The following is a 15,025-nucleotide window of genomic DNA, read 5'->3' on the forward strand; positions in this document are numbered from 1 at the left end:
CGCAAAAGAAAAAAGGCAAGTGTTTAAGACACTTTTTGCTGCAATAGCATGAGAATCGCAAGAGGTGGGCTATTTATTATTTAATTATTTATTTATTTTAGTTTCCCGGCATGTTAGTCAGCTGATTCTTGAGCACCACAATTATCTTATATATAGTGCCTAGATCCTCTAGGCCTATTGGATTGAGGTCAGATCTTTGACACAGCCGTTGCAGGCTATTTTCCTCATTGTTCTGTTGCTAGTCAAATGTTAATTTAATCTTTATGGGTGGGATCATTGTCCTGCAAAAAAAGATCAACTTCTACCATGCTTCCAATTTTAATGACTACTTCTTTTGCAGCCTTTCCCTGTCCTTTAGATTTTCATATCCTTTAAATTGAATGTGTTTTCAGTCACTAACTAAATAAATAATAACAGACCAATGGTTATAAACTAAAAACCCATCAATTTAGGACAACACTGTAGTAATGTGAAATGGGCAATGGCCACAAAGCACATTTATACAGAGTTTCAAGACATTATTATTATGATTATTATTTATATTAATAATAAATATTTTAAAAAACTGTATTTTAACATTTTTAAGGAAATGCATTTTATGAATACTTGTATTTTTTTTTTTTTTTTTTTCATTAGGCCTACTTATAATATTTATGAACAAAACATGGAATATCAAGAGATGAAATGATTTACTGGGGGTATCAAAACCACAAAACCACATCCTTTCTGGTCCATTTAACCCTTTTTACGTTTCTTCCATGTAGGTGAAAGACAGAAGTGTCTGGTCACGGTGTGTTTCCAGCAGCGGCCGCTGGGGGCAGTGCAGCTCGCTGTGCGCGCGCGTGTGTCTGGACTCTGGAGGGCTGAGGGGTTCTTCATTCAGCGCGGCTCGGGACAGGAGAAGGGGGCTGAGCCGAGCGCTTACTGAAGGGAAGGAGGTGGAGACCAGATGAGGATTCATAAACAGGAGCTTGATCTCTTAGTTTTAAAACGCCGCTCTCAGTTCAAACCTTCAAGTAGCGTAGAACTAGATCACTACTCACTAACTGACCCAACGCGACTCTTCATTCAGAGAGGCGCTGCTCCGTAACACTGCGGCTTCACTGGACAAAGTTGAATGGGCTTGATTGCACGGACAACTCATTGTTTTCATTAACTTTTCAGGACGTCTTCCCACTTTAGCCGGGACTTTAACTCCCTCGAACTTTATACGACACGTCCTTGCTGACAAGACCACTGAAACGAACCGTTGCAGTCAATCTCTGGGATTTTAGGAGAAAGACATCAAGGAGGAACTTTCTCAAATGCAAAACTATATGTACGAGAAGGCGATGGCACCCGAAACAAGAAACGGAGGAACATCCACGTTAAATAACAACGGCGTAGACAACAGCAAGAGGAAACTTTTAATAGCACTAGACATCTTCTGCCTTGTTCTGGGTGAGTGTCCAACACACAAAACAATTGCATCAATGAAAACAAAAATACATGCATTATTTCTAAAATCAATGCATCATATGTAGCTTTAGAAATAAGAGTTTGCAATTCAACACTCTTTAATGCCAAAGTGACTTAATTTTTATAGTATTGTTTATATTGTTTTGTATGTTATGTATTATTTTAAAAATATATATTCAATATATAAAAGCATAAAAAATAACTTTTATTTTAATTGATATATATATTATTTATTTATTACTATTTATATGTTATTATTCATTAGTCTGTTTTTGCACAACAATACAGAATGCTGGGAAGAGGAAAATGTCAAGTTGCAAAGAAAAAAGTAAACAACAACATAATGAACCAGTGGAATAAATGTTCACAATTAAAGTTAAACTGTTTTAACTGTTAATCCATCAAAAAGTATTAAAGCTGAAGTAAGCAAACTATGGTTTATTGAGATAACAATGCAAAAAAAAGTCATAATTTGCATTATCTTGGTGAACAGAAGAAAAACCGTTAAGCGCTCTTATCGCAGCCAGTGGGATGGGCAAAGTTGGCACGGTTTTCCATGTAAACCATTTGTTTTTTCTTCATCAAATGTGTTAAAAACATAATTTGGATTGTTTAATGAAAGCTTTCTCACTCATTAAATGAAGGAGGCAGTTATTGTGGCCCCTTTGCGCCCTATTGACATCTTTTGAAGTGGCATATGAACATGCTTATTATGGTTAACCGATCACTTACATGTAACAGAATCGTCTGTAGTCAAAACAAGCTCTGTAAACATGACTTTGTTCACAGCTTTTTATAGTTTTTTAGGCAGACCATCACGGCCATATGTAATTGATTAGTCTGACCTGTAGTTTGTTATGAGAAAGTTTATTTAGATTTGAAGTTCAGTACAGTTAATTGTCCGTAACATACTTGTCTACACTGATATCTGTAAATTGCTCTCAGACGCGTGTATTTCTTTCTTTTTTTCTTTAAAAAGAATGCACGTGAGTTTTTGATGCGCTGTCGTTCACAGCTTTCACCAGCTCAGTGTGACATTGATGAAAGCATTGCTTAGTGGTTAAAGAAGTGCACTTGTTAACCTAAAGGTTGTAGGTTCAGACTAACAATGGACGGACACAATTGTGCCCTTAAGCAAGACATGATAACTCATTGTACCAGAAATACGTCTACAGTAAGTTAGCATTTAGTCACTAGGTGAATCTGATTTGTATCGTTTGGTCCAGATGCCTGAAAAACCATCACAGCGTCGGGTTCTCATCTTTCCTCAAAGCCTGTCAGTTCGAACCCTCCTCCTTCAGAATGAAAGGATTAACAAACTTCAGCCCTCATCTTCACACATTCTTCTAGAAGAGACCCTCCAACCCCCCGCCAGCTGGCATATGCCTCATTTAACTCCAGCCACGGCATCATATCAACTTTCTCCTCGCTTTTAAGGCCAGAATGAGTCCTGCTGCTTTTGTTCGCAGGAATGCAGTGTAGAATGGCTTAAACATGTCGCTTTAGAGAAGCAGGGCAAGGCTTTTGTAAGCAATTAGAGTCCGCAGTTTAGAACGCCTGTGAACCTTCTGCAGCATCCAAAACGGTTGTCGCGCTTTCAAAAGAGATGACACATTAGAGCAGGTGGAGGCGGCCGGGAAAGGAAGAGGATAGCTTCGCTTTGAACGGTGATCCTAAATTAGAAGTTTATAGCGAATTTGGTGACTAATAACTTCCTTTTTCTGCCATATCATAAATGGAAACGGAACACCCAGCTCTTCCTGTGTGTGTTTTATGGTCTCTTTCAAATGCAACCAAAATAATAAATGTTGTCATATGTGGTTTATATAGACACACGATGTCCATATGTAACACATTCACTGCACTCTTAAAAATAAAGCTACTTTATTGGCATCAATGGTTCTGTGAAGAACCTTTAACATCCGTGGAGCCTTTCTGTTGCACACTGGTTCTTTATGATGGAAAAAGGTTCTTCATATTATTGATTATGGTTCTTTGAAGGACTCTTCCCAGAACCAAAATTGGTATGAAAAAAAGGTTCTTTGGGAAACCCTGAGTGTAAAAACCATCTTTTGCTACCTTTATTTTTAAAAGTGTAGGAAAAAAGTTTCTTGCTAGTTATGTGCATCAAAAGGAAGGCATAAACAAACATGCTCTTTGTCATGTTTAGGATAGTGGGCTTGGCCTGTTTTTGGTAGTCTTGGGGGGTTTATGTGAAAGAGAGGAGACTCATTTGGAGGGGATTTGAAAAGGATGGCTGAAGAATGTCTCTCAATGAATAGGCTTTGTTAGCGCTGAAGCTGCAGCCCATCCAGTGATCAGACACTTGAAGGTCCATCTGTTGTGAAGATCTGTAGATTAGTGTGTTATCACCATTCCCTCTCCTTGGATTTCTCTCTCGCACTCTCACCGTCTTCCACATCAGATACGGAGCTGATAACCTCTTCTGCTCTCGCTTGACTGTTTTATTACAGTTAAATCCTCTTCAGCCGTTGGTGTTTACACATGCAGTACATCCACACTAAGATGGGCGATGCTTTTGTTCCTTCTCATTAGTAGTTTATCACTGTGGGCATTGTATCCGTAATGTCTCTGATGCATTATGAATGTTAATGAAGACTAAGAAGGCGGCCAGACGGATTGTAGTGTGTTCAGCGTTACCTCCTGTTGAGATGAAGCAGAGAGGCTGCAGCTCAGCTCATTAGCATACAGTAGTTATAGTAACGTAAAGGAGGCGTGTTTCTGATTGTCACTCCCCCTGAGGGTGTCTGGGGTGGTGGGTCGCACACATTCCTGCCCATGCCACTGATAGCTGAAATAGTTTACATACAGACACAAACAGCCACCCAGACTCTTTCTCTCTGACTTTATGGCTCCAGATGTCAGTGGTTTGATTGTATAAATTGTTGTGATTGAGTAATGAGTGAATAATGAATGAATCATATGAACAACATATTCAGGTTTTCTTTCACCCCCAAATTAGGAAAAAAAAAAAAAAAAGTTTTTAAAGAAAACCTTCATTCATATGAAATATGAAAACATTCATATGTTTGAATTGTTTATTTTTAATTAATTTACATTTTTTAATGAATTAAAAATTAAAATTATGTTATTATTACAATAATAATAATATATATTATAGTATTATTACAATTTAATATATAATACTAAGTATATATTTTTTAAACTTAAAATATATACTTATTACACTTTTATAATACATTATATAATATGTTTACTATGTATTAGTATATTACAGTATAATATGTAACATAATATATTAAATTATAATTAAATAAAACCTTTATTTTTATATAAAAATGTGTATTCTTATTTTTTATATTTTAAAATGATTTATATTTTATAATACATAATAATAATAATAAATGTTAGCTTATTTATTTTGCATTTTCGTAATGACAATTGGGATGGAAATGAACACAGTTCTCATGAAAATAATGAAAAAATTAATATTTGTCAGAATTTTTTTCTTTTGATTTTAGGTTGAAATATGACTTGGACATGCTCTTTTGACAGTCTTAGTGAGATTCATCCTAATATGCAGCGCATAACATTGATGCTTTCTGCTTGATTAGCGATTGGTGGAAATGCTTGTTCGTGCGCTGTTTGTTCATACTTCACAGATGCCAGTGACATTCAATCCAGTTTGCCGGTCTGAAAAGTTTACCCAAGCTGCTTCCTGGTACATCTCGTGGGAGGCATCAATTCTAAAAGTGTTTTCTTGTTTACTTGTTGGAATGGAAATGAGAAGTCAACTTAAATATTGCAAGATATCACCAGCGTCAACACTGTGTGAACGACTTTGGCCTTCAGTCGTTCAGAATTAGGCATGTAACCTTGTGAGGAGATCAAAGCGAAGGAAAAGGTTTCGGTCTCATGATTTCTGGTCGTTTTTAGCTGCTTTTAACTTTATCCGTGACATTCCAGGAGGGCGATGCTAGAGTTATGGAGTGCCAGAGAACCCTTTGGGAGTCTTTCTCATTTAGGTCTGACTACATTAACCTCCACCTCTGAAGCTGAGAAGGTCTGGTCCACCTTTATAAATATTTTCCAGAATTTCTTGAATTCTTCATTGCAGACCGAGGGCGGCTTCTACTCTTGAAGTGACATCTGGTATAATTTTTGGTCGGTGTGTATGCAGGGGCAAACACAGGAAAGGGAGGGAAGAGGAAAAGGTAGTCTCGCTAGGCCACTCTCCTGTTTTCCCTCCCTCGCTCCGACTCTTTGCCCTAGGTGTGGCCAGCTGTGCTGTGAAATGTAATCCCCCCAGTTTTTTTTTTCTGCGTCGTTTCCCTGAGCCCCAAACCCTCCCTCTTTCTCTCATTTACAGGATGTAATTGCAGGAGACCGTCTAAAGCTGCCACATGGTGTTCAGGAAAGACTTTGACTGGCCGTAGCTGTCAGTCAGATGGACGGATGAGGTCCTCCTGTAGTAATGCTCCATTAACTTTTGCTGGTGCAACATTTCTACATCCTGTTTATATAGTTTACATGTGTTTTGCAAAAAGTTTGCGCTGCTTTTCAGCAGCTCTCTTATCTATCTATCTATCTATTTATATTTATTTATTTTTAAAAATATACACTGTTCAAAATTTTGGGGTCAATAAGATTTCTTTCTTTCAGAAATTAAGAAATTAGATGCATTAAATTCATCAAAAATTGCAATAAAGACATTTATAATGTTACAAATATTTCTATTTTAAATAAATTCTGTTCTTTTGAACTTCATAAAATGGGGGTTCATAAAAGAATCCTGGAAAAAAATCCAGTTTCCATAAAAATATTAATCATCATTGTTTTTAAGATTTAATATGTTTTTATACATACATATACATATACATATATATATATATATATATATTTTTTTTTTTTTTTTTTTATTTATTTATTTATTTTTTTTTAACAAAAATTACTAACCCCAAACTTTTGAACAGTAGTATGTTTATGTGAAGATAAAAATGAAAGATATTATAAAGTGTTACCAAGAAAATAGCTTTTAAATATATATATATATATATATTTGTGGTCCCTGGTTTGAGCTGGGATTGAACTCTAGTTGTCTGAAAGAGCACCATGGCTTAGCATATTAGAGCTTGTGCATTAACTACCAGGCCTCTGTTACAATTGTATCCTCAAGCATTAAGCTGCAAGATTACAATTAGATAGAAAGCCGACATTTAGTGAGACTTATTGCAGGCAACCTTCCGGCAGATCAGTCCTCTGTAGCATTTTCCAGCAACTTTATATCAAGGAATTACAAAAGAAATTGCCTTTTCAGCCTACTACGTAATGACGTGGCATATTAGATAAAGTAACTCCTACTTTGCCATTAACCAAAAATCAAGCTGGGTTCCGTGAAACGTAAAACAGGATTTCAGAAGTCATTCCTCTGAATCAGAAGCTGCCACAGATCTTTGGAAAGTGATGTTAGGAGTCTCTGGGCTCCGGAGGGAGCAGTATTTTGTAATAGTCAGCATTAAGGTTGGAAGGTTACAGTGTGATGTAGGAATGGTTTCCATATGAGTGCACTTGGAGTACAGTAGAGTCATCTGGGCCTCAGATGGAATCACAGACTGCCTCGCCTTCACCGCTGGTAATGACGCTGTCAAAACATAGTGCCCACGCTCTGTGTTTGTGTATGTCTAAGTGCGCATGTGCAATACAACGTGTTTGACTATTTGTACAAGAACCTGTAAGGGTATTTGTGTGTGTGTGCGTACGTCAAAGAGAGGCTGGTTTCTGAGGTCGCTGCCATGTGGTTTAATTATATGCTTGCTTGTAGAGTTTATGCGACGAAGTGGGCTGCCGTAGGTAGCAATTAGACAGGCAGACATGAGCACAAGTGACCATCAGCTGGCTGTTTAGACTGTGTGTGTGTGTGTGTGTGTGTGTGTGTGTGTATGTGTGTGTCGGGTACAACTTTATCACATTCAGAGGGTCTCTTGGAGCGTGTACTCGAGATAACACACTCTTCGGGTTTGTTACGGTCACTAAATTCCTCCTAGTGCGGACGGACGCCGTTCTCTGTGATCTGCGGCCGCATATCTTTGGCGGTTTACAGCTCTCTGTTTGTGCTCGGAACAATAGCGTAAGATCTTCAGGAGAGTGGAAGCAAGTATGAGGAACCCCTGCTGATTTGTATGCCTCTCTACGAGGTAAACGCACAAATGATTTGTTTATTTATTCTCAGTGTAATTGTAGTCTATTTCCTCTCGCTAGTCTATATTGTATCCTGTAAGCTATTGTTTTAGCAAATGAGGCATTGTGTGTGTATGAGTCTGTGGGATGGATCAGCTGTGGAACAGTCATCCTCAGTTCACTCAGCTTGAGTATAATTTTTCTGGAGTGCGTACATGTGTTTTCTGAAATGGGATTTTTTCGAATCCAGTGTGGGCATCTGTTTAAGTCTCATCTAGCACCGAAAGGCCAAGGGTGACCTCTGCAGCCTTCACACGACAAGTGCTCTTTCACTTTTTCTGGGTCATATGGATTAAGTCCAGGGTGCTCAGCATTCCTGAGTGTAAGCCTAGCTGGCCCCTAAAGGGCAGTCACCCTCTGTGCATTCATATGCTAATGAGACCTGTGTCACTATGGGTAATATTCTAATGTGATGGATAATGCTCAAACAAATGATGTAGCTCATGTAGTTTTTGGTTTCAATTTGTCACCCCTTTAGAGTAGAAATGCTTTTGTGAATTAGAACTTTGATTGATTTTTTTAAAATAAAGTGTGTAATATCTGAAAAACTAGGGTGAGAAGGGTCTAGGAGGGACTGATGTAAATCAATTCGGCATATTAAATCAAATGAAAATGCATCTGTGCTGTTTCAGCAGATGTCAACACATTTATATAGAGCAGTGTTGTTACTGTTAACTGACATTGTTAAAAATGTTTTTTATTAATTGAAATAAAGCTGAAAATAAAATATCACATGAAATACGGAAACTTAAAAAAAAAAGACATTTATCAGTGAATCTGAAATAAAGATAAAAAGAAATGAATAAAAATGATAAAGGCACATGTATTACTAAAACTTAACCTAAAATTTTAAATGAAAGCTGAAAAAGCTCATTTAAAATAGTATTAAATCCTCTAACAGTAATTCTAAAATAACATTAATATAGAGGTCACATTCTCAAATGTAATTTAGTAAAGCATGTGTTTATGGACTCCAAAACTCAATTTCTATATGTAATTAATTTTTACCCTCAGCATCTATTTATTTATTTATTTGAAATTGCAGTTTTATTTAATGTTGTTGAAATTAAATTAATTTTGTTATACCGATAATGATGCTAGAGCTGTGGCATAGTGGTTAGTACATTCAGCTGTGGAGCTCATATGGGAAATGTAAGCTTGAGTCTGGCTTGCGACATTACCCAATCCCATAGGTCTTCAACCCTGCTCCTGGGGACCTACTTTCCTGCAGAGGTCAGCTCCAAACTTAATCAAGCACACCTTAACCAGCTAATCAAGGTCTTCAGTATCACTTAAAAAGTCACAGGCCAGGTATGCTGAGGCAGGTTGGAAATAAACTGGGTGAAAATGGGTCTCCAGGAGCAGGGTTGAAGATCTGTTCCCCCTCTTCTTCCCATAATTTCCTTTCTCTACAAGTTGAATGTGCACAAGTTGTACACTTGATGTATGTGCACATGTATATGTCGTATGTATCATTGTTTTAGTATATCTATACTTTATAGAAGAGTTCTATAAAGAACTCTTATAGAACTCTTAGTTCTATTAGACTCTTAAAGAACTCTGCAACATCTTGCATCCCTCTCCGGGATGTTTCCTGGTGGGTGAAGTAGGAGCCGGAGAACAATGCTGTGATCGTTTACACCTTACACTGTTATTGTTACGGTCTCGTTGCAAAAGCACACACCCACAATAAGAAGTGTAGCTTACACAAACATGTCAATATACATTCACTCATAGACTACACCATAATAAACACATTTAGACAGTGACATTTCCATGATCTCATTCTCTTACACACCACACCAAAAGCCTAAATGCAGCTCTCATACTCTGGTAGAGCGTAGATTGCTATTTTCAGACGCTTTGGTTGTAGTGTTAAGTCTGTGGCAGGTCTTTCTCTTGAGCTCCAGGGCAGGGTGGGAGATGGGAGCAGTTCTTGAGCTCTACCCCAATGAAGATGCTCACAGCAGGCTGTGGTGACCTAGGTTAACCCATAAATGCACACACCTCCAGAATCATGACACACCACTGACTCTAGGGTCTGTGAAGTGGGCTGAGGGGAAGAAAGGATTGATGGATACTCCAGTCCAAAGAAGCCACTTCTCCTGAGCTCCAAGTGTTTATTACGTTTTATTGGCCTTGGTAAAGAAATGCAAAAAAGAGGCAGAGAGATGTTGTTCATTTGTTTAATTACACTTTACTGTGAGAAGAAAAGGGCTGGGTTTGACCTTTGACCTAGGGAAACCGGCCAGCAGTTGTGCAGTTGTACATTTCCTCACCTAAAGGCAAAGTCAACAGACCTACCAAAGAATGTGACACACTTGGCACAGGACTTTTTTAAGGACCTTGGCTGCTTGATTTAGTGGGATCTCTAGACTTTATTTTGACATGCTAGGCCTATTTGTTGCATGATTTAAATAAACATGGAAACACTTATTTTCTTAGAAGAAACCACTGTAAATTCTATTTATGCGTCTTCATGTCTTCTGTTAGTAAAATATATTGTTTGCTGGTCTTCTCTAGGGAATGTTTGTGGGTGGGGAAGAGATCAAAAAGGTTAAATAACAGAGCAGCTTCGACACGTTTCCATTACACCCCCCTCCACTGTGATTTTACTCTTGATGGGTGATGTGTTTATATATTTATAATTTTAATAAACATCTCATTCGGGAATGTTTGTTAAACACAGACAGTTTGACTCAAAGCTCTGTTAATAATTCTCCTCTAGTAAACACTTTTGACATGTTTGGGAATTGGAGGGCTTTTGTATTGTTGCAGTTCATCCTAAATAATATGCAAGATAAGAATTACTGCTTCAGTATGTTGATGCTAGTAAGCTAAATGGGCCTGAATGTTTTTTTTGTTTTTTTTTTGTTTTTCAACTGTACTACCCACAATGTCTTGCACAACACAAGAAGACTTCTCTTAAAGACAAGTGCAGAAGAATGCAAGGTTGAAGCTCCTCCATAATTTTTTAATATGCAGTCATCTGAAAGTAAAGACCTACAAGTATCCAAAATCGTCCCCTATACACTCATTCTCTATTTCATATATTAATTCACTATAGTCCACTTGAAAGAGTGAAAGAAAATGAGTGAGCAAATTCAGGTACTGAGTGGCCCAGAAGATGCCACCATCGGCCGAAACACAGGAATTTATTTGGCATGACCCTCATATTGGTTAGTTGTTGAGTGTACATTGTTTGTACACTCCTTATTGTGGTGCATTGTGGGGTTGAGTGAGTGCACTCAACAATATCCATTACGTACACCACAACAAATGGGTATCTCTTCAATTTAAGGTTATGGCAGGGGTGTCCAAACTTGGTCCTGCAGAGTTTAGCTCCAACCCCAATTAAAAACACCTGAACCAGCGAATCAGGGTCTTACTAGGCATACTAGAAACTTCCAGACAGGTGTGTTGAGGCAAGTAGGAGCTAAACTCTGCAGAACACTGGCCCTCCATGACCAAGTTTGGACACCCCTAGGTTATGGGGAGTGATTTCGGACATGACTCTTGTCATTTGCACACAGTGTTATCAGGCCTCTTGCAAGGCCGCCTACTCAGATGCCCGAGTGAAAAGGCATGCCTCTGGCGTCGATTTCCGTGAGTTAAAATTGCTGTGCGTAAGCACATGTTTTGAGCTGGGCCCCAGCCCCAGAGCCTATCTAATGTATTGAGAGAGTGAGAAAGGTAGGATTGCCAATGTGCACAGCTTTGCTGACCACAGCAGCTTGCATAGACAAAGCTAACGGAGCGACCCTGGTGTGTGTGAGAGAGCAGAGAACAGTGACAGCAGGGGTCCCTCTCACATACAGTACTTAAAAACACAGAGAAGTTTCGGTCATAAACCAAACAAACATTCACAAGTCTGTTTTTCTTCCATATTTCACACTGTGTCTTAACCACGCTCCTGCAACAAGTGACAAATAATTTTTGTCAGGTTGAGCACAATACCTCTGACCAAGGTTTGGACCACTCTCATTGGTCCAAAATCCTACCCCATATAACTAAATGTTGAACATCAAATTTATTCTGATTAGATTCCGTTTTGTTACTTCTGCAATTTTGTTACTTTGCAGTAGAATTATGCTTTTGGAGACAACATGATGCACAAAAAGTGGCCTTGTGGGCAGTGCATGGAGTGTAGTGGTACTTCCATGCAGTGGTACTTCCTGTAGTGGTCAAACTGAGAGACACAGATATAATTAGTATTGATTAGTTAACCGGGTAGGTAGGATGGAAATGGGGTTAGTAGATCCGGGTTTGCCCACATTGATCTGTATTGGACTGTGTTATTCTGTTTGTCAGAAATAGTCTCTTTCTGTCATGGATATCTATAAGTGATGGGTCACGGGTATGGTTTTAGTGTGTGGGTCAGTGCTTCTGTACCGCAGTGGGGGCAGAAGAGAGGAAGCATACAGGGTACTACTAAGACCACACATTCCAGAGGTCAGGGTGCATAGGTCAAAGGTGACCGAGATCGTTAATCTCTCTGTGTGTACTTTTGTGTGTGCTTTAGTGTTTAGTCTAGGTGGGTTTTGTGTCTAGGAGCCAGAATGGATGTGTGTGTGAGTTTCGGAAATGTCAATCAAGTTTGAAATGCACCTCTGACTTCTGAAGAATCCCACACAGAGCGTTCTCATTCCAGTGAGCAAGTGCAGTGCTTTTATAAATGGCATGTCCTCACCGAGGGGTCAAGGTCTGACAGGTTAGCAAGGATATACTATATACATGCCAAGGCCCTGTACCAAATGGTGCACTTGATCGGTCTTACGGACTTGCGTTTCTTGAAATGCCTGTGAAGTCCACAAGGCCGTAGAGCAGGGTTCCTCAAATCTTACCCTGGAGGGCCAATCCACTGCAGAGTTTAGCTCCAACCCTGATCAAACTCACCTGTCTGTGATTTTCGAATGATCCTGAAGACACTGATTAGCATGTTCAGGTGTGTTTGATTAGGGTTACAGCTAATCTCTGCAGGAAAGTGGATCTCGTGGGTCAGATTTGAGGATCCCTGCCATAGGATGTCCCATTTCTTGCTTTGCGCCTCGATGCACACTTTTGCAAGCGTAGACTGGGATGAGCACCGCAGAGTTTTAGTGTCATTTGGGACAGGGTGTAACTCAGAATAGTAAAAGGTTTGGGCCTGTGCATGTTCTTGTGGTGACATCAGCCAATCAGGATTGTCATGACATAATTTCCCGCCTCTACAAAGTGATTAGTCATACAGCATTATATGTCACAGGTGATTGGCTCATAAAATTGCATCCAGAGTGCCCATGAGCAAATTTGAGAGTCCTGTGCCAGCTGAGCAATTGCCGTTGAGATGAATGGGAATGCTGGGATGGCTTTCTCCAGGTATTATTGACCTCGGAGTATTGACCAACAGTATGCTTCCTGTTGTGGCATTGCATTGGATTTCAGTGGCCACCCTCTTTTCCTCTCAGCCTCCCTCCATTTACCTTTCTCCCAGTAATTGATGAAGCCCTCCTCTTACGTTTCCCTTGTTCCCAGCAGGGGTGGCTTTCTCTTTTATGTTCGGCTTCAGTCTTTCAGCCAGTGAGAGTCTCATGAGAGCTGGCAATGAGCCACTCATTCTCAACAGATTCCCACAGGGGTTACCATGCCCGTTCTCTCTCACTCTGCATCCTCCACAGGCTCTCGCATTGTGTGAAGGTCCTGGCCACAAGCCCTTTGCAGATCACTGACGATAAAGCCATCAATGGAGCTCAGAGCTAAAAAACAAACCCTCACGTCACCTCTTAGTGGCCTCAGAGGACATGCTCGTATCTAAAATTATTCTATTCTTGCCTACTGTCATGTGTGCATTGTTTCCACAAGGTGTAGTCCTGATTGGCTGCCATTGTAGATTGAAAATTGTTGGAAAGGTCTTTCCTCATATCAGGTTTGTTATGAATCGAGCTCACCCCAGACTCATTGTGTCCAGGTTGCAGGAACGGCACGCTCATGGGTGTGTGACCAACATGTTCTCCAGCCAAGAACCTGAAGTATTGAACAAGGGAACAAAGTTCTGGCCAAGGAGGTGTATAGGACCTGGAGAAAGATATCTGTTAACATTCCCATTCATCTCAATGGTAGCTGAGTTGGCTAATAATGGTTATGTTAATCAGCCGAACCTTGACGCCTTAGTTCTGGTACAAGGTGCTACCTATGATTGAGGTGAATCACCAGCAGTAGGCATTTACAGATCAACTTCCTGTACACGTTGTCTAAAATCACTTCCTTCATTTAATCATTTATTTAATGTAAGAAATTATGTAATAGAAGCCTGGTGTTGTTTGACTCAATGTGTCATTGAGCAATTTAGCAGATAAGCTCATGAGCACTTTCCTAAAGAGCATGAGCTGTAAAACATATCTTACAGTATATGACTATTACTTTCCGTTAGCAAACTTTAGGCGTGTTTCTGGCTCACGTGTCTCTGGCTTTGTGTGGTATCTTGCACGCTAGCTAAGGCAGACTTGATATGCATGACTCAAACAGGGGCCACGTAATGAAGAGACATGACTGGAATATGTGTTGTTGTAATTGTGGTTTCTATTTCAGAGAATCTTTGTTTGCGTGTATTTCTCCTGCCACATTTTTAAATTTGTCCTTCGTGCTAGCTTACCTCAGGTCTTCTGCACATAGACGTAGTCACGCTAATCTGCATCTGTGCTCTTACCTTGTCTCTGATTTGTGCGTATGTGTGTGAGCGCTTCATGGTGTTTATGCTTATGCACGATTATGTTGTCCTCTCAGTGCAGTCATTGTTCGGGGGCAGACGGCCCCTGTCGGGAGAAGGCCTTTTCTGCATATACATCTCTTCACAAAGCCTTCCTCCCTCTTCATTCCTTTTCACCAATGCATCTTTGTCCCAACAATGACAGATCGGCCTTTAATAGTCATTCAGGGCTTCTGCTTCACAATATAGTTCACTTTCACCCCATCACACAGTCAATACCACTACTTCCTTTAGAGCGAGAAGCATTCAGAAGCTTTTCAGAAGGAAAGGTCAAAGTTTTGTGTAAGTCATAATGGTTTAGGATTCTAAACAGATGTCTAATAAATAGAAATCTAGTAGCCTTTTAAGATTTTGTGCCATTAGAAAATTGTTTGAACATCCCAACTAGCTTGACCCAGCAACACTGTGATTCTGTCAGACTGCATTACTTCCAGTGGCTTTTTCTGGTGGATGTGACCCAGTTGGACAAGATGAGCAGTCAACGTCAATCAAAGCTGTAAGCATTATGCCGCAATAGTTTACACATTTACACCACTTCACATAAGATCTGTCAATATAATCTCCCAGCAGACACACAAACATGTTTTTCCTCCAGGGTTCATG

The 15,025-nt window shown here is 39.5% G+C and overlaps 1 protein-coding gene across 3 annotated transcripts in view; it reads left to right on the forward strand.

The window, feature by feature from the left end:
* The first annotated feature begins 861 nt into the window (after window positions 1-861).
* plpp3 (phospholipid phosphatase 3) overlaps window positions 862-15,025 on the forward strand; it is a 39,250-nt gene continuing 25,086 nt past the window's right edge. The window contains exon 1 of one of the 3 annotated variants that reach the window (XM_058756113.1): window positions 862-1,440. In XM_058756113.1, the coding sequence (XP_058612096.1) occupies window positions 1,305-1,440 (136 nt within the window). In that variant the 5' untranslated portion in view covers window positions 862-1,304. Of the gene's footprint in view, window positions 1,441-7,475; window positions 7,635-15,025 lie in introns of those variants that run through there. The other 2 variants (XM_058756111.1, XM_058756114.1) reach the window with 2 other exon arrangements.

Source organism: Onychostoma macrolepis, chromosome 20 (genome assembly GCF_012432095.1).
Source record: "Onychostoma macrolepis isolate SWU-2019 chromosome 20, ASM1243209v1, whole genome shotgun sequence".
Classification (NCBI taxonomy): Eukaryota; Metazoa; Chordata; class Actinopteri; order Cypriniformes; family Cyprinidae; genus Onychostoma; species Onychostoma macrolepis.